Source organism: Drosophila albomicans, chromosome 3 (genome assembly GCF_009650485.2).
Source record: "Drosophila albomicans strain 15112-1751.03 chromosome 3, ASM965048v2, whole genome shotgun sequence".
NCBI lineage: Eukaryota > Metazoa > Arthropoda > Insecta > Diptera > Drosophilidae > Drosophila > Drosophila albomicans.
In genome coordinates this window covers 19,095,153-19,113,542 of record NC_047629.2, presented here as the reverse complement: position 1 = coordinate 19,113,542, position 18,390 = coordinate 19,095,153, and the positions used below count along the sequence as shown (strand labels likewise).

Sequence of the window (18,390 nt, the reverse complement as noted above, 5' to 3'; positions counted from 1 at the left end):
GTGAGAGAGTGATGCGCGTGCCAATCAATCAATTTGTATAAATTATAAATTAGTTTATGTTTAATACAAAAGCCTCTTAAGATATGTGGTTTTCTTGTTGCCACGAATGTGTGACGATTTTACATACGAATCGTTGCAATAGGTGTGCTTAAAGTTGTTGTTGCCAGTGCTGTGGATGATAACGATGACGATGACGACGACGACGATGATGATGGATGGATTCATGGAAATAGTGTTAATAACGGAAATGCGCTAATACTTTGACATTTAGTAATATCGTATATATGTAGTTATATGTATGTGTATATATGTAATCGTATTTGTATATATGTATGTATGTATCTATGCTTGCTATACGCACAACGAGAATCTTTGGATGTTGGAACTACACAGAAATGCGCTATATAGTAGTATGTATGTATGTTATGTATGTATCGCTTTATGAAATTATATTTTTGCTAATTTGTTCTAACAGACGCCCGTCGATCGAACGCCAATAAAATAGCCCGTGGCACACGAATCCTTGCGCATCTCGCACCACGAGTTATACGTGTGATTGTTGTTGCCACAGATTTTGTCCGCCCGAAATTGCTATAAATATTATGAATGAGTTGCTTGTTTTTACGAGTTGAACAGTTGCTGTTGCTGTTCTTGTTACTCACCGTCCGTTGCTGCTTGCGGGCGCATTTGTAGCGACAAGAGACGCAACGTGGCATGTGCGTACGCAGGTCGATGAGGCAAGTATCCTTTGGGCCGCACTTGATGTCCTCACAGGTGACGTGGTCCGCTGCAAAAAAAAAATCGAGAAGAAAAAGCAAAACTTCAGTTTACGAGTCATACACATTTAAAACAGTCTTAAGTTTTTGCCTTGTTTTTATTATATTTCGTTGCATTTTACGTCTGGCAATTTCAGGTTTTTGCTTTAATGGCTCCTCGTGCAGATCCTGAACTTTGCCAGCTGTTACGTTAACTAAGAGGAAGCAGCAGCAGCAGGCTGGAAATGTCGCGAAATTCTGTTAATGTCGCGGAAATATATTTCGCTTGCAATCATAGCAGAGAATTATTCACTTATTGGCAGCACATTTGTATGTGCAACATTCTCGATTATTGTCATTATTCAAGAGCGCTTACAGCTGTTTTGGCGTTTTTAAATTGGGTGTTGTCCTTGTTGTTCAGAGTTCGGTTAAGCCGCAAGGCAACACAAGACACAGCACACAGCAATTTTCAACGCTGCCACATTATTCACACCACAGGCGCACGTTGCATGCAACTGCAACTGCAACTACAGCTACAACAATGTACGAAGAGAGTCCGCCCCTTTCTTGACATGCGCAAGACGGTAGCCAAGTGGCAAGTACCACAAGTGGCCACAGCCAACTCAACGACGCAGTCGCCACGATGAGTGTGTGTATGTGTATGTATGTGTGTGTTTGTGTCTGACATATATCATTTACATGATCTTGCGTCGAGGCAACAATGTTGCAGACTGCCTTGAGGGCAATGTTGTGCACAATTGCTTAGCAGTCAACGCGGCAGTTGTAAGCAGAGACTTTGCAGCAGTTGCAGATGCATGCGTCCGCTGCACACAATTCGTAACAGTTAACGTTTATTAATTTCAACTACCAATTATTACTGTAGGCTGCAACGTCCTTTTGCCTTGCCAACCGTTCACGTTGTTGTGGTTGTTGTCGTCGTTGTCGACGTTGTCGCCTGCTCCCATTCTGCGACACACCTCGTCGCTGCACTTGTTGATTGTGATGGATATGTCGGACTTGGCGGCCTGGCTGCCTCAGCTGATAATGCCGTCACAATGCAAGCCAACTGTAATTTGTTATGTCGACGTGGTTTAATCAACTCCACTGACTCCACTGGCTGCAGCCGGTTTCCATTCAGTGCCAGAGTTAGAGCAGTAGACGCGTCTGATACGCTGCTGCCGCCGTTGTTGCTGCTGCTGCTGCTAGCGGGAGGGCGGAACTCATTGCAACATTGTGTGGCATGGCTAAAGATTCGTCGTGCTCTTGGGTCACATACAAACACACGTTGGGTTGGCTTGGCTTGCCTTGGCTTGGACTGTCTGGCCATTTTGGTATTGCGTGTTGTTTAAGGTGATTTTAATACGATCGTAAACTTCAGCCAGCCCAGACGCAATGGACGCTGAGCCAGACACGAAAGTGACGTCGTTGTTGGGGACACAACTGTGTGAGTGTGTGTGTGTGTGTGTATACAGGGGACCAGACCAAGCAAAAGTTGCAATCACAGTACCTGTGTTGCCCTCCTCTGCAGCGCGTCGTCGTCGCCGCGAAAATGGCGTTTTTAATGGCTTGTACGTGTAGTCATATTTCTTGGGGCAACACTCCGTGGCAGCGGCGGCAGAAGAAGATGTGTCTGCTCTTTTTGGGCTCTCGCTTATAGGCTCGATCGGGAGGCAAGCAAATGTTTATGTGAAAGCAGCCACACACACACATACGCTCTTGTTGGGGGGAAACCATAAACTTACTAACCATAAAGATAAAATGCTTAAAAACCAACAACAGCAAAACAAAACAAAAAAAAAAATGCATAAAGACACACGCACTGCAGCCAGAAAGAGAGTTATACACGATTATGTGTATGCATTATTTTATCAGATGAGGACACAGACGCAGATTAAGACACAGACAGAGGAAAGAGCAACTGCAGCAGCCGCAGCAGACTCTAGAACCTGAATCACTAAGAGGAATAGCAGACAGAGCAGCAACGCGCAGGAACTGAACAGAAGCTGGCAAAAACACAAAAACAAAAAAAAAAAAAGAGTACCCTCTTCATGCCAAGATCATCAGCCAACTAAACACACACACGCACTCGCACTGCAGTGCTAAAAGCAAAAGTGAATAATTGTTAATGATCTTAATTTATTTTAATATCCGGCTACCGTGCAAACAGCTCGTGCTAAAGGGGCCAAAGCAACAATCAGCCGAAGGCAATGTTCTTAGGAATTTATTGCACGCACACTAAATAAATACGAATATGTCTGAATACAAGTAGCTTAGCACTCACACTCACACTGGCACTCGCAATCATAGCTCTAACAGCTAAGAGAACAGAAACCAAGAAATAACTATATTTTTGGCATGAGAAATAAGAAATATCATCAATTCTGCTGGTCCAAATTCGTTATTTTCTTAGTGTAATTTCTATTAAATTAAGAATTATTTGGTGGAAGTTATTATATTTTTATATCTTATGCAAAACTCTCAATAAATGAAAGAAAATGTGTCGAACTTGTTTGGGCTAACTGTAATTAAAAGTAAGTATACACACAGAGAGAAAGAAATCTAGATGGAAAAGAAGATTACCAATATTGATTTAAGACTTTTTCAATCTTACAAAAAAACTATCTTGCACTATGATTTTTAGATTGAAAAAATCTTCAATCAAGATTTTTATACTAAATTTGCATTCTAAGACTTTTTTTTTATCTATTTTAAACAATCTAAATCAAATCATTGTTTAATCTTGATTATGATTTCGCATTCTTGGATCAATTTTGAGATTTTTCTATTATTAAAACAAGATTATAATCTTGCAATTCAAGATTGGGTAATCTAATTTTTTTAAAATTAGTTCAATTTTGACACCATCTTGTTTCATGATTTTAATCAAGATTTTAAACCACACCACGTTTTAATAATTTTTAAAAGAAAATTTATTACTTAAGCTGCACTACAAAATGTTCACTTAATGGCTGATTTTCATTCTGTAATTTAAGGTGCTTAACTTTAGCGTAATGCTTACTTTAGTCGTCCATTGCAGTTGTCATTGCAACTACTAAATACCGATTGACAATCAAGCAGTTAGCACTTTAGGAATCGAATGTCTAAATGGTTTAATTGATTAGCCCACGTATTTGCTTACAACAAATGAATTTGGCACATGCTAATCAAAGCAAAAGAGTGAATAGAAAATGGACAAAGCTGCTATTAAGTCAGTATTATGTTTGTAATTGCTGCAGTTCGATGTGGATGTGGATGTGGCTGTGGAGAATTTAAGCGAGCAGCTGCGCTTGGTTGTTAAGTAGTTTTCCTTTTTTAGTTTTTGTTTTTGTTTTCAGTTACTTTTTAACATTAATTACAGGCTGTAATTTGCAACAAAACACTGCAATTAGCACGCAATTGCAGCCGGCAGCCGCCTATGACACACTAAACCAGTTTGGTCACTCGTCTGTCTGTCCGTCTGTCTGTCTGTCTGTCCGTCTGTCTGTCTGTGTGTGTGTGTCAGTTTGCCAGATATGTGTAGATATGGCGCGCGAGAATGCAACACCCGCCACGCCTTTAATTGGCTCGGAGACTGACACCAAGGCGGCAACAACGACAAACGACAATGACTGAGATGCAACAACAACAACAACAACACGAATAACAACAACAGCGACAACGGCAACATTTGATTGTGGGCGGTCAGCGGCTGCAGCGTCTGTTTTGCATGTAATTAATTGGAAATCGGAGTTGATCAATCGCATTGTAACCACAAAATTAATAAGCATGAATTATGCCGAGACCCATCGTCGTTGTTGTGGAAGCACACACCACTCAATGTAGACCAATGCTGACAGCGACAACAACAACAACAGTAACAATAACAAGAGCAGCTGCGGCAGCAACTGCAACAACAACAACAGCAACTGGCTAATCAAATTGCTGGCAATCATGGAACCGTATAAGCAAATGTAGCAATTTCAGCCAACAAACACCGAGAGCAACTTAATATGGCTCGGCAGTTGCAGACAGCAAACAGCAGACAACAGTGCGACAGCGACAGCGACACACAAGCAACACAGCTATGACAACAACTTGTGGTTGCAAAGTTGACTTGAAACTTCAGCCAAGCCAAGTCAATCAAATGCAAAATTGCGGTTTCGCGTTGATTGTTGTTAAATTTGCACGGCCGCTTACGTTACCAACAACCACATGGATAACAGCAGCCACAGCAACAGCAACATATAGTTGCAATTGCAATAACAAGAGGCAAGCAGCAAACTGCAATTGCTGGCAATAATTTGTCCAAACCACCAGTAAAACGGCATCGAACTGACTTTTAAAAGCTTATCAATCAACAATCATCAAAATACTTGCGAGTAGGAATTCGAATACGATTCCAATACGTAAAAATTACATACCTCGACACGGTCCCGGATACGCCACAGCAATTGATCGTCCAATTTTGCAAATCATGCGATTTATATCACAAGTGCTCCTGTATGTTTTGCCATCCACCCCGCACACCGCCCGTCGCTGCTGCCGCTGCGACTTCTCCTCATCGCTATCCAGATCGTATGCAGCACTCTCATCATCAACATCATCATCATCGTCCCAGGGGCAATCAATTTTGCATACTATGCAATGTGGCATCATGTACTGATCCTCCACACAAGTCAGTCCGTTCACACATTGAACGCCATTGCAGCTGGCTGCAAGGATGCGAAAAATTTAATTAAATTATAGTGGTATGTGAAATCAATTTGATTGCAATAATATTATGGCAGAGTGAGTGCACAAACAAGGTCAGATTGAATGGCAAGGAAATTACTTTTTAACTGCACTATATTAAAAAACGATTTTAAGATTATTGATAAAAGTAAACTGATTTCCAAGTAAAAGGTTTTTAATGAATGTTGTGAATTATGTTTAATTTGTTACTTAAGAGTAATCTTGGGAAATAAGTTCTACATATTTTTGTCTGAATATGATATTAACTTAAGCAATCTTTAAATGAAATGTGAGCAACGTAAGTTTAATAATAGTTTTCTTGAATGAATTTAATATGGCACTATTAATCTTAAGCAATTTTTAAAATGCAAGAGAAATAAATAGTAATATTGAATGAATATTTCATTAAATAATTTACATTTACGTTTTAAGCTTTTTTTCTCAACAGCACTTGTTAAGTTTGAATGCAGATCGACGTAATTTTAAAGCTAGAATTTTGGCACAGCCAATAATAACTATCGTATTTATGATTACTAACAATTCAGTTGCGAGAAAAATGGAAAAATTGGAAAATCACGCCTACTGCAAAGGAGTCTTAGCTGCTTTGGCTATTAATCTGATTTATTTTGACTACTTTCTTATATTTCGAATGTAGTTCTTCAACTTTTATTATTAATATTTAACATATATTCAAAGTTTGCATTTGAGATAAAAGTAGTTTTATTTCTTACTTTTTTATTTTATTATTGTTAATGGGTATAATTTTCATTGGTTAACTAAATTGAATACCTCAGAAATTCCTTTTTTAATGACTTCTTAAAATATGTGCCTTTAAATGCTGTCGCATGCTTTTGCAACTTTCTCTTTAAGTGCCATATTTTTACATGCAAATCTGAGATCATATTCACAAAATTACTATTTCGAATACCAAATGCCATGTATTTTTAGGCAAAATCAGTTTGCCCTTGCAATATTGACGCCATGACATGTGTTTTGTGTGATTGTTCTATAAATAAAAACTGTTGCCAATTTCATTGATTAGCGCCCAAAAATGCACGCTTGAACACTTGAATGCACAACCACACATTCGAGTTTGTGTGTGTGTATAGATGTTTTTATCCGCACAGCTATAAACTGTCAAATTTATCAGTGCACATGGCCCGTTGAAACGCCTTGGCGCCAATCGTGACACACGCAGCAGCAGCAGCATCAGCAGCAGCAACCAGAAGAGAGCAAAGAAATCGCATTCATTTTTCTGCACAAAATTACGAGCAAGAAAGTCGCATTGAAGGCGTTGCTGTTGCCGTTTGCTGGCAACAGATCTGCATTGCCACAGCCAATAGCCACAGTCAAGATTGCCGATTGCAGATTGCACATTCCACAGATCTGAAACTGAGGCTGCAGCTAAAGTCGAAGCTGGAGCTGAAGCTGAAGCTGCTGTTTGTCGTCATTGGCACGCGCCAACATTAGATGCTTGGTTGCTTGCTGACGATGTTGTTGTTGTTGTTGGTGTTGCTGTTGCCTGCCACTGTCGTTGCCGTTTTATGTCTGGCAAGCAGCAACAACAAGCGACAGGCGGTGCGCCGCTTGCGGCTAATCCAACAAGTTCTTTTGGCCGTGCAAACAGTTGGCTCTCCTCATCGTTCTTGTACATTTTTATTGATCATTTGAGCATGTTTGCGAGTGCTTCCTGTATCATTAAATTATTACACAACATTCGCCAGCGGTGAGCGGGGAGTGTGTGCAAAAAAAAAAATAGCCAAACAGCTCTCGATGGCACGGTCCATTGATCGGGCGAAAAAACCATTAGGTTGCTATGCGAACAGTGTGTCCAGTTGATCAGTTGATCGGTTGAGCAGTTGATTGCTTGATTTCAGTGCAATGCATTGGCGGCGACAACTTGTTGGCCGTAATTGAAATGTGCAATAATTTGTCATCTAATCTAATTGCGGCGCCGCTGTGTTTTTGGCACGCAAACTCTCAAAGCTATAACTGAGAATACACTGACATATATAACACATGAGTTAAATTCCTAACAAAATAACCTACATCTCCTTTAACGGACTAAAATTTAAACGAAACATATGCAAACGATTTTTTGTTTGGCCTCAATAAGAAACAAAACAGAAAGTTAAGCGGCAAAATGATAAGTTTTGAAATGAATAATCATAAATTAGTTTTCATATAAGCTTGAGGTTTGGCCCAAAAAATGTGCCCTGTAATGTTCCCTACTAGCTTAATTAGTTAATAAATCTTTAAATGTAAATTGAAATAAGTAAGAAACGTACAATCAAATATGTTCAAGTGTGAGATACCAACTACGCATTTACATTAAAAATGTTGAAGCAGGGGTCTTCGGTACAATAACTACAGTATTTAAGATTCCTGAAAATGTGTCTGCGATTAGATATAAATTTTATAAGTTACGTAAGAAATATTTCTGTATAGCAATTTTTTTTTCGATATATTAATTTGGTATATTTTTACAATATGGTGTTTAAAAAATGGGAAGCGGGTATATCACAGTCGAGCATACTGGATTCTAGCTTTCTTACTTGTTTTATTAGGTTTGACCTTTAAGCAAAATAAATTTGGTTCAACAAGAATGTTTCTTTATAAATGTTGGATATGGAAAAGTTAGTAAGATTTGGTAATTAATGTAGGTAAAAGTTTTTTAGTTTTTTACATTTTGTCGCAAAAGCTGTCGCTTTTAAATGTAACATACTGTGGCAGCTAAGTGCAAATGAGGTAAAGCGCACTAAAGGCGTAGCTAAAATTGCACACAAAATTGTTTCTCAGACTCAGACTCACATTCATACTTATTGTACTTAATATACTGATAGCGATTGCGATTGCGATACTCACTCTTGCAGTGGCCGCGATAGGCGACCTCAAGTTGGGCGTTGTTGGTGCGGCAGGCACGTTTGCGCAGCTGGCATTCAGTGTTGTAGGTGCGACCATCATTGCCACAAACCGGATTTGTGTGGTGTTGTTGCTGCTGCTGCTGTTGCTGTTGGTGAGAATAAGAAGTGGCAGAATGAGGCAAAGTGTTCGGCTGCTGCTGCTGCTGCCCTAAAGAGTATGCAATGCTTTGCTCACTTACCACCATTGGCGCAGCCTCATAAATTCCAGCCAGAAATGTTAAATCATCGGTATTAGCCAAGTGGCTGTTGCTGCTGCTGCTGCTGCTGCCGCTGCTCGTGCCCGATGACGCAGCCGTTTCACTTCCGTGTTCAGCCAGATACAGACGACGACGTGCGCCAGTCCCAGACCCAGACCCAGTCCCAGACTCAGACCCAGACCCAGACATTGTGGTATTCGCTGTCAGCAATATGCCTTCTGCTGCTGCTGCTGTTTCTGTTGCTGCTGCGTGCGGCTTATCCTTGTGGTTGTGCTTATGCTTATGCCTGCGCTGCTGCGATCCATTGTCGTATTGTTGTTCGTGATTTGGAGCAAGCTGCTGCTGCTGCTGCTGCTGCTGATGTTGGTGTCTGACTCGAGCTGGAGCATTGTCTTTCTGCTGCAGTTGCTGCTGCTGCTGTCTGTTAATGTCGTTGGCGGGTTCATTAGCATTTGCCAACTTGTGTCTAGACTGAGCTGTCTGCGCAGGCGTCGTGGACGACGAGTCATTGGCTCCTGTCGCCGTCGCCGTCACCTTCAACGCTGTTGTTGTTGTTGTCGACGTTAGCGTCGTCATTGATCTTGTTAAGTGTTTGCCATTGTTGTTACTGCTGCTGCTGCTGTTGTTGTTGTTGTTGTTGTTGCTGCTGCTGTTATTTTTTCTATGTCTGCGACGATCGTAGCCCCGTATCGGCGCCAATCTCTCCATCTCCAACTCTTTCTCCCATTCCGTCTCCCTCTCCGCTTTTATCTGCATCTGCACTCTGCCGCCGTTGCTGTTGCCGTTGCCCTCCATATGCAATCGTCTGGTTGTCGGCTGCTCTTGCAAATTGCTGCTGCTGCTGCTGTCTATAATCAAAAGTCTTCTGTGTTTCGTTTCGCCCAGCATCCCCCTTCGACGACTGGTTCGCTTTGGCATTGGCATTGGCTTCTCTTGCAGTTGATTTCTTTGGTTATCAGTACCGTTGCTGTTGTTGTTGTTGCTGCTGTTGTTGCTGCTGCTTTCGCTTTGACGTTTGGCGCCATCTAAACCTAAATTGGCATTTGTAATTTCACTAATTAGACTACGTGAGCCACGCGGCGGCATTGCGGACAACAACAGCGCTGATGATTTCGGTGGTTGCCATGACTGTTGCTCGGCAACATTGTGATGTTGTTGCTGCTGCAGCTGTTGCTGTTGCAGCTGATGCTTGCGCCGCAGTGTTGCACCACATTCAGGTGCACACACACATTTGGGCCTTCCTTTGCGTTTCACGCACTTTTTGTTTGGCCCACATTTAAAGCCCTTGCAACTCTCTTTAAATATGGCAAATTCAAAACAGAATACAATGATTTTAAGTTACTGCTAGAATACATCGGCTAACTTAATTAATTTGTACTATTTCGATTAAGCTTACCTATGCATGGCGCACACTCAACGCCACCTCCAATGGCTGTGGCAAAGAAATACTCCACACTGCTCAGTTCGCGATCCGTGTAGGAGAATGTCTGGCTGACGCCGCAGCAATCAGATTTTGTGATGTTGGTGGAAAAGATTTTATTGCATTTCCCGCTGCCAAGATGCGTTTGCCAGCAGGTGCCAGCTTTTGAAAAAGAAATACAATAATACAATTAACTCATTTGTCAAATATGATATATGTGACAAGAAATCAAGCTACAGTTGAGAGTTTAATCAGATGAGAAATTATATCTATGATTGTAATGAATGAGAATGCGAAAAGAAATAATAGTATAGATGCATTGCAACTCTTTTTTTACAATGAATTCTTTAATTCAATGAATTTATTAATTTATCCAATTTTTATATATGAATCTACAATGAACAATCAGTAGGATATGAACACGTGCATAAAGTATTTGGGCTGCCAGCAAATTTTATGGCTGCTGTCCCAAAAGTAAGTTGATCGGCTATAAAGTTTGCCAAAATATGAATACACTCTTATAATGACAACATCCGCTAAACACACAAACACAATTTCAGAAACATGTACTTCTAATATTAATGATGAATTGTTGAAAGACTTAAGATGAAACTATTAACAAAATTGTGTTGACAACTATTTCCTGTACAGAGAGATGAATGGGGACTAGGATAAAAGACAAAACGTTATTAAAAGCATATTTAATATTTCATTCTTTCTTTTTAAGCTTTTATAGTATTCTTGTTCCCTCCACTAAAAAGAATTCGTTTCAAATTAATTTTTGGCAAATGGGATAAACAAATATGTTGTGAATGCTGTGAAAAATTGCGTCATTTTGGGATAAAATGTGTCACATTTTTTAGGCAAATATTCGCGGAACAAAAAAAAAAAGAATAGACAAACAAACGAGGCGAGTAAGCGAAAAATATGAGTACTTAAAACGATCGAGCCGGCAATGAGTGTGAGTGTGTGTGAGTGTGAGTACTCGTAAATTGGCAAGCTGGCGCCACTTTAATATGATTCGAGTAGGTTTTACGACCACTGGAGGCGATTATTTTAATTTTTTGAATGAAGACGGTCTGGGAGTGAGTAAAGCAAAGAATGAAATGAAATGGAATGTATCTGAGTGAGCTTGTATCTAGTATCTGGCCTGATGCTCATTGACAGTTACTTACCCGATGTGAGACGCATGCTCAGCAGCAATGCAATTAACAAAGTCATCAATGGCAGTCTAGACTTGGCCGCCGACAACATCACGACTCTAGTTGTTGTTGTCGCTGATGATGTTGCTGCTGTTGTAGTTGCTGCTGTTGCTGTTGTAGTTGCTACTGCTGCTGTTGTCGTCAGGCTGTTGCTGCTCTTTTGTAGACTAGAACTAGATAAATGTTGCTGCTGTAGTTGATGTTGTTGCTGCTGCTGTTGTTCACGTGCCGTTGACACCTCGTCATTAGCGTCATCCTCAGCGTGCGTAGTGCGTGTATGTGAGTGTGAGTGTGAATGTGAGTGCGATTGTGGAAATGCTACCAGTTGTAGATGTCTCACTGCGGTCGCATTGACGTCATGGTCATGGCCAAACACATACGCATACGCATTCTCATGATCATCGGCATTGGCAATAATGCGGCCAGCATAGCGCAGGCAGCAATTGGCTGCTGCTTGCAAAACCTTCCATATGATTACTATAAATAAACTTAGAATTGTGCTACATTTGCGAGCAATGGTTGTTGTTGTTGTTACTGTTGCTGTTGCTGCTGACGTCTTCAGATCCGTCTTTGACAATGTTGCCGCTAATTGGTTTGGTGTACGAGCTACGCAACAGGCAGGAAGTGCGCGCATTGTCAGAATGTTTCTGCGCTTATATTTGTAATTTGATTTTAGAAATGTCAAATTGTTCTGACTGTTTGTTTGATGCTGCAGCATGACAAGGCAAACGACAACGATTGACGACGATTGCTGCAGAGCAAAAGAGAAAGAGAGAAAGAATTAAAAAACAATGCATACGTAAGAAATTTCAATTAAATAATCCACAACACACAAGTATTTTAGAAGCAATGTTAGGAGGGAGTCGACTGTAGATCGAGAAGAGAAGAGGAGCTGCAACAAGCACTTGAATGAAGCACATGCTTCAAGCAGCATGATGCAACTCCAGCAACAGCAACAACAACAACATCAACAACAACAACCATTGCAACAGTCAAGACAGTCAAGCACAAAGAATTTGTTGTACAAAAAATACAGCAAAGAAGCAACAATTAAGTCTGAAACGTTGAGTTGACATTGAGCAGGCGGTTTTCAAAATGCGACTACTAAAAATAAAGAACCTGTTGCTCTTGCCGTTTGCTGTTGCTGTTGCTGTTGCTCTGCCTCTGACTCTGAATGTGGCTGTGGCTGTCGTCGTCGTCTCCGCTGTCATCGTTGTTGTCTGCAATGTGCCCCAGCTACGTCGCAGACAAGCCGACAGACAGACAGACAGACAGACAGACGGACAGACAGACATCAGAGGCAGGTTCGCGAGCTTTGGTAGGTTTGGCGCATAATGCAATCGCGTTTGTCTCCAGCTGCCTCCGCTTACGTCTCCTTCTTCATCTCCACAACCATCGCTGCCTCTTCAGCAGTGTGTGTGTGTGTGTGTGTGTGTGTGTGTGTGTGTGTGTGTGTGTGTGTGTGTGTCTGTGACTTGCATTTTGTTTGTCGCGCTAGTTTGGCATTTGTTTTATTTTGGCTGCTCCCGTCATCGTCACGACATTAAGGACGTGCTCAAGCCAACATATGCAGACAGCCAGAGCAGAGCTCGATAGACAGACTGACAGACAGACGGAGAGACAGAGAGACGGAGCGACAGGAGGACAGACGAAGGCAGCGACATGCAACAATTGCAGCGAAACGAAACGTGACTGGAGTGTGACTTGTGCAAGCGGCTGTTAGTTAACTAAAGCATCCTAATTTGGCCAACTTGTTAACGTCCTTGAGGCCAAGCAACAACCACAACGAGTATTGTCAATGCCTTTTCATCCACCTGAATGAGAGATCGAGAGAGGCAGAGAGAAAGAGAGAGAGAGAGAGAACTCAATGCTAAGAGCAGCTGCCTCGAGGCAGCTACCTATCAGAAATTAGCCCCATCAACAGTAGAGAAATGAACTCAAGAAATGCTGTTCGCTCTGCGTGTGTGTGTGTGTGTGTTTGTGTGTGTGTGTGCCTTGCCAGACATTGCACATTTCCTTGTAAACAATTAATGACCTACTGCGTCATGGTTCATGTTCATGACCAGAACACGCGTGCAGCCAGCAGCCAGCAACCAGCAGTCAGCAGTTAACTGTCGGCAATGGGCAATCGGCACTTGGCACTTGGCATTCGGATATCGGCAGTCAGCAGTCAGCAGGCGGGCAAAAGAGGTTCCAAAAAATGGAAAATTATTGCGTTAACATGCATTGCGACATTTTATATGATGGCTGCTTGGTCGTTTGTTCATTTTGGTTGTCGATCGCAGTCGCTGTGGCTGTGGCTGTCGCTTGACTTGGCCGTTTCCAGGTTAACCTGGGCAGCCAGACGCTGTCTGCACTTACAACCACACACACACATACACATAGAGAGTGCAGTCTGTGCACTCTCTAGACTGAAGCTGTTGCTGTGGCTGTTGCTGCACTTGCATTGGAGCTGCATTCCTGTCGTGCCTCGTGCAAAAGCGCTTTGGCTATTTTTAGACCCGACGCAGTCAGTGGGTTTGATAATTCTCGTCGTTGTTGTCGTTGTTGTTATTGTTGTAATAGTAGCTGTTTTCCACGTTTTTCCTTTTTCCGTTTTTAGTTTAGTTCGAAGCTTGAGTCTGAGTTTTGGTTTCGTTGCGGCTTGTCTGTTGTTATTGATTTAGTTTTTCCATGTCATATGGTACCGTCTGGAGATGAAGGCTCTCTGCCACGCTGCCACTTGGCGCATAAATTTCGAGTGTTTACTGTACTCCAGGTTTATTTTTTTTTCGTTGCTGTTGTTGTGGTTGTTGTTGTGCTGCTCAAATGCTTGAAATTCCACTGAGTTTACAAAGCACCTCACAAAACAACAACAGCAACCTCGATGGCAGCAGCAGCAAACTGCAGCAAAAATTAGGTTTGAAGGAGCACAGCAAACGACAAGAGCAGCAGCAAAAATTCAAGGAACAACAACAGCAGCAACAACAGCAACAACAACACAACAACAAGAACCGCATAAAATGCATTCACCTCAGCAGCAGGCAAAGCTTAGCAACTGCATTGCCAAACCCCAATAACAACACACTCACACACATATACAAGCGCATACAATGCACACACACACACAGATACACACACTATATATATTCTTATATAGCCAGCCTTTTTCTTGATGCAGTTTGACCGTTGGCCGACGTCGCTTTAAAGACCTGTTTTCATGTTTTTTGGGCATTTATTCTGGATTTTCGCAAACCAAAAAAAAAATCAAAAATATTTTTTTTTCTACTTTGTTGTTAGTATTGAATTGCATCCTCTGGTATCTGTTGCTGTGTGGTGGCTGTTGTTGTTGCAGCTGCTGCTGCTGCTGCTGCACTTCAGCAACAAGTGCATCCTACCAACTGCACTCAACAAAAAAAAAAAAAACAAAATGCAGCAGCTCTGGCCAAACTTAAGCAACCTTCAAATATGGTGCTAAATTTCATTAAGTATCACAATTCAGTTGCAGTTGCCGTGTTGCAGTTGCCAGCAGCAACCACGAGTCGCATAACATAAATTGCGATTTAAAATATTTGAATGATTCACCTAATCCCAATACTATTTGGGTCCATCTTGCCGCTGTGCTTCCTGCTTCTGGTTGTGGCAGCAACACACACAAAGTTGCCGCGATTGCGCAATAAACGACGACGCAAAACGCTGCACAGACACAGACACAGACCCCGCCAACAACCTCGCCGTCGACCTGAGTTATTTTTAGCGCACTTCGCAGTTTTGCTGCTGACTTCGATTGAGACTGAGTCTGAGACGGAGACGGAGACTGAGTCGCAGTCTGGGTCTGGGTCGCGGTCTGGGATTCGGTTTTTGGGGTCTGTGACTCTGCGATTGCGACTGTCTGCGTTGTGTTGTTGATCAGCAAAAGGTTTTTAATCCGAAAAAAGGGTCAACGCAACGTTAAGTTACGTTTTCAGTTTCAGTTTCATAAATAACAAAATGAAATCGTTTCGGACAACACACGCGAGCTTCTTAGGAAATGTTTTCCTTTATTTTTGTTGCCTTGGTGGTCATGCGTTTACTTTTGGTTAAGGAATAACAGGAAATTCCTTTCAGCAAACTCATCAAGCTAAAGTAAACGGCGTGTCAAATGGCAACTTTCGTCGTTTTTGTCGGCTCGAAGGAGATTAATGACATTTGGATAATGTTGCCCAGTACTCAAAGTCCCGCAGCCTCGACCTCGTCTCCTATCTGTCAACCGAAATCCGCCCACTTACGCATACACATTTGCATTTGCCAGCAACCACATCAGCAGCAGCAGCAGCAACAACTATCGCAGCAGCGTCGTCGTCGTCGTTTGTTACGCAAGCAGTAAATTTTCAATAAATATACATAAACCAAACCAAACAAAACAAATCAAATCGACGACCGCAGAGCCACACGACGACGACGGCGACGACAACGGTCAACCGACAAACGACGACAGCAGCCAAAGTGACGTCGACGACGACGACGTCGCTGCTGCCGCTGGCCAATGCCGGCTCATATTGTGCATGTATATGCATGTGTGTGTGTGTGTGTTCGTTTGTTTGTATGCGCATCAGGCGAGCCTCCCACAGCAGCCAGAGCTAAATACGTATACGTAGCTGTTGTTGTTGCTGATGTGGTTGTTGTTACTGTTGTTGCTGCTGCTGTTGCAGCTGCTATCATGTGAGTCTGGAACTGTGTGATCCATTCGGGCAACTGTTTGTTTTCTTTGCGCTCGAACGTCACGCGTTCGTTTGCATTGCACATACGCAGTGTTGCCCGAAAACCGACACTCCAAAGTGCTGGGCACACATTTGTTGTTCTTCTCTCGTTGTTGTTGTTGTTGTTGTTGCTGTTAGAACGCTGTGATCTAATGCACATAGACGTCAATGACAACAACGCCTCATTAACGCCAACAGCAGCCAAGCAGAGCCAGAGCCACAGCCACAACAACAACAAACTGAAGTAAACAGGAAATCTGCAGGATTTGCAATTGCTTTGAAAGTTTAGAAAAGCGCGCGCTTTTTTCTTCGATTTCGATGTTCAAGACTCGCTTCTCTTTTCTTTTTTTTTTTTATTATTTTGTCACTCTACTATTGATGTTGTTATTTGCTCGCTTAGTTGCGTGAAATTGTTGTTTACTTCAAGTGTTGTCTCTTTAGAACAGTTGTTGTTGCTGTAGTTGCTGCTGTTGTTGTTCCGTCTGCATCGAACGGCGAACAGCGAACTGAGTAAAGGAAATAAACCATCTCGTCGACGCAGCAGAAGGAAAATAAATATCGTCGCACTTGTAATTGGATCTGTTATTGAGTCTTTCGATAATTTTGTTGACAACTATGCAAGAATTTTGTTATTGTCTGAGACTTGCAATTCTACGTGGAAACACACTCTCTTTCATATTTGTTGTTATCTTTTTTTTGGTTTGTGCATTATTACAGCATTTAAATGGGAAATGAAAATGCATTTAATTGTGCCATTTAGCTGAAAAGTGCAACGGATGTCTCAGCTGCTAAACAAACAACTCAAGCTGTCAGACACTTTTCTAAGGCATCGTAAACATTCAGTTAATGTTCTAGCAAACAAGCAATAAATAAAAGCCATTATCTGACTGTTGTTTGCAAATTAATTATTTACGTTTTCACGGTTAAGTAGAATATAAAATGCCTTACCTTTTTCCGCTGTAATTGTTGTCAAGTAATTCAGCAAAATTTCTATAATTTTGTAATTTAAAATTCACAAAGAAATTCGCAATGAAATTCGCACTCCGTAATTGTTTGTTTATTCAGTGTTTGAAAACAGTCATTTCAATATTGATTTACACCTTTTGATTTGAATTGCAATTAAATAAATTAAAAAGCAATAACTTAAGTAAACTGCATAGCTTGGCAATAAATTATGCGATTTATGCTTAACGTTAAAATTTCACATCGACCAAACGAAGCACAAGTTAAAAATAATATCGAAATGAAATTGCAAGAAAATTGATTGAATGGTGATAAACAAATTTAGCGTTTTGTATTTGCACACGATATTTACACTTCTGGCGAACTTAACGCAACGCAACACACACGAGACACTTTGTAGAATTTAAACAGTTTGAACACTTTCAATTTGTTTTCTGTCCGCCTTGGGCAAGTGAAAAACGTGCGCCCCAACTGATGGTCGAAAGCCGACTGAAATTTGAAAACCAAAGTTCTCGTTTAGGTAGGAAAAGAGCCAGCATGAGTGAGGGTCGGTCGGGAGAGTGAGTGAGCGAGGGAGAGAGAGAGAGAGAGAGAGAGTGTGTGCGAAAGAGCAACAGAGTGAGAGAGAGATGTCGGCAGCAGAGAGAACGTTGTTGATGGCTGTTGTTAATGTTTTGGTATTTAAGAATTGGCCAACACTTTGGCAAGCGGTTGTTACTTGTTGCTTCGCCAGGACTTATTTAAATATATTATTGAATTTAAAAATTGATAAAGAGAATTGTCAAAGAGACAGACAGAGAGAGAGAGAGAGAGAGCGTGTATGAAACCTGCTGCAGTTGCAGTTGCTGCCTTTGCTTGCAACTTGGCGTGGAACAGCTGATGTTGCCCATGATTTTCAATTCTTATATTTTGCATTTTTCCATTGATGTTTTTTAGTCGCACACACACACTCGCAGTTGTATTCTCATTCATATGTGTGTGCGCATTTCCGGCTGCATTGCAGCGTGTTGCCAATTGCCAATTGCCAGTTACCAGTTGCAGCGTGCCTCATTAAATGCCGCATATGCCATGCTGTGGCCATATACTAAACATAAACATAAACATAAAAATATCTCCTGGCCTTAACTATCTATTGTTTGCGAGCAGCGTGCAGCGTGCAACAATCGAGTGGCAAGTTAACTGCCAACTGCCAACTAGCATCTGGTAGCCAAGAAAAGGCAATTTCTTTATGGCACTAACAGCGTCATAATTTTGATCTAATTGTCAGATATTTGCAACAAAAACAAACTGCACATCGTGCACTCTGTGCTGCAAGTAACTTTCTGCTAGCTTCCGTGGCAAGAAATTAAGAAATTTTGATGAGCCCTCTTTTCCCCTTCTCGCTCACTTGGCGCCTCTCTCTCTCGCCCCCTCTCTCGCTCTCGCTTTTAGCCACGTCGCGCCGTCGTTAAGCGTTTTATTGGGCAATGGCGTGCCGGGTGGGCATTAAGGCCAACTTTGC

The 18,390-nt window shown here is 41.7% G+C and overlaps 1 protein-coding gene across 2 annotated transcripts; it reads right to left on the bottom strand.

The window, feature by feature from the left end:
• Positions 1-84: 84 nt before the first annotated feature.
• On the bottom strand, positions 85-17,364 carry LOC117567930 (streptococcal hemagglutinin). Of its 2 annotated transcripts, XM_052004387.1 has the most exons (9): positions 17,242-17,364; positions 16,875-17,026; positions 11,182-11,959; positions 9,983-10,168; positions 8,569-9,881; positions 8,331-8,475; positions 5,156-5,446; positions 663-787; positions 85-591 (listed from the first exon to the last, which is right to left on the bottom strand). In XM_052004387.1, exons 3-9 carry the CDS (start codon positions 11,924-11,926, stop codon positions 469-471), a joined length of 2,928 nt encoding a protein of 975 aa, XP_051860347.1. In that variant the 5' UTR covers positions 11,927-11,959; positions 16,875-17,026; positions 17,242-17,364; the 3' UTR covers positions 85-468. The 2 variants fall into 2 exon arrangements, with proteins under 2 accessions (XP_051860347.1, XP_034104109.2); XM_034248218.2 differs by having other exon boundaries at positions 16,875-17,364.
• Positions 17,365-18,390: the final 1,026 nt, after the last annotated feature.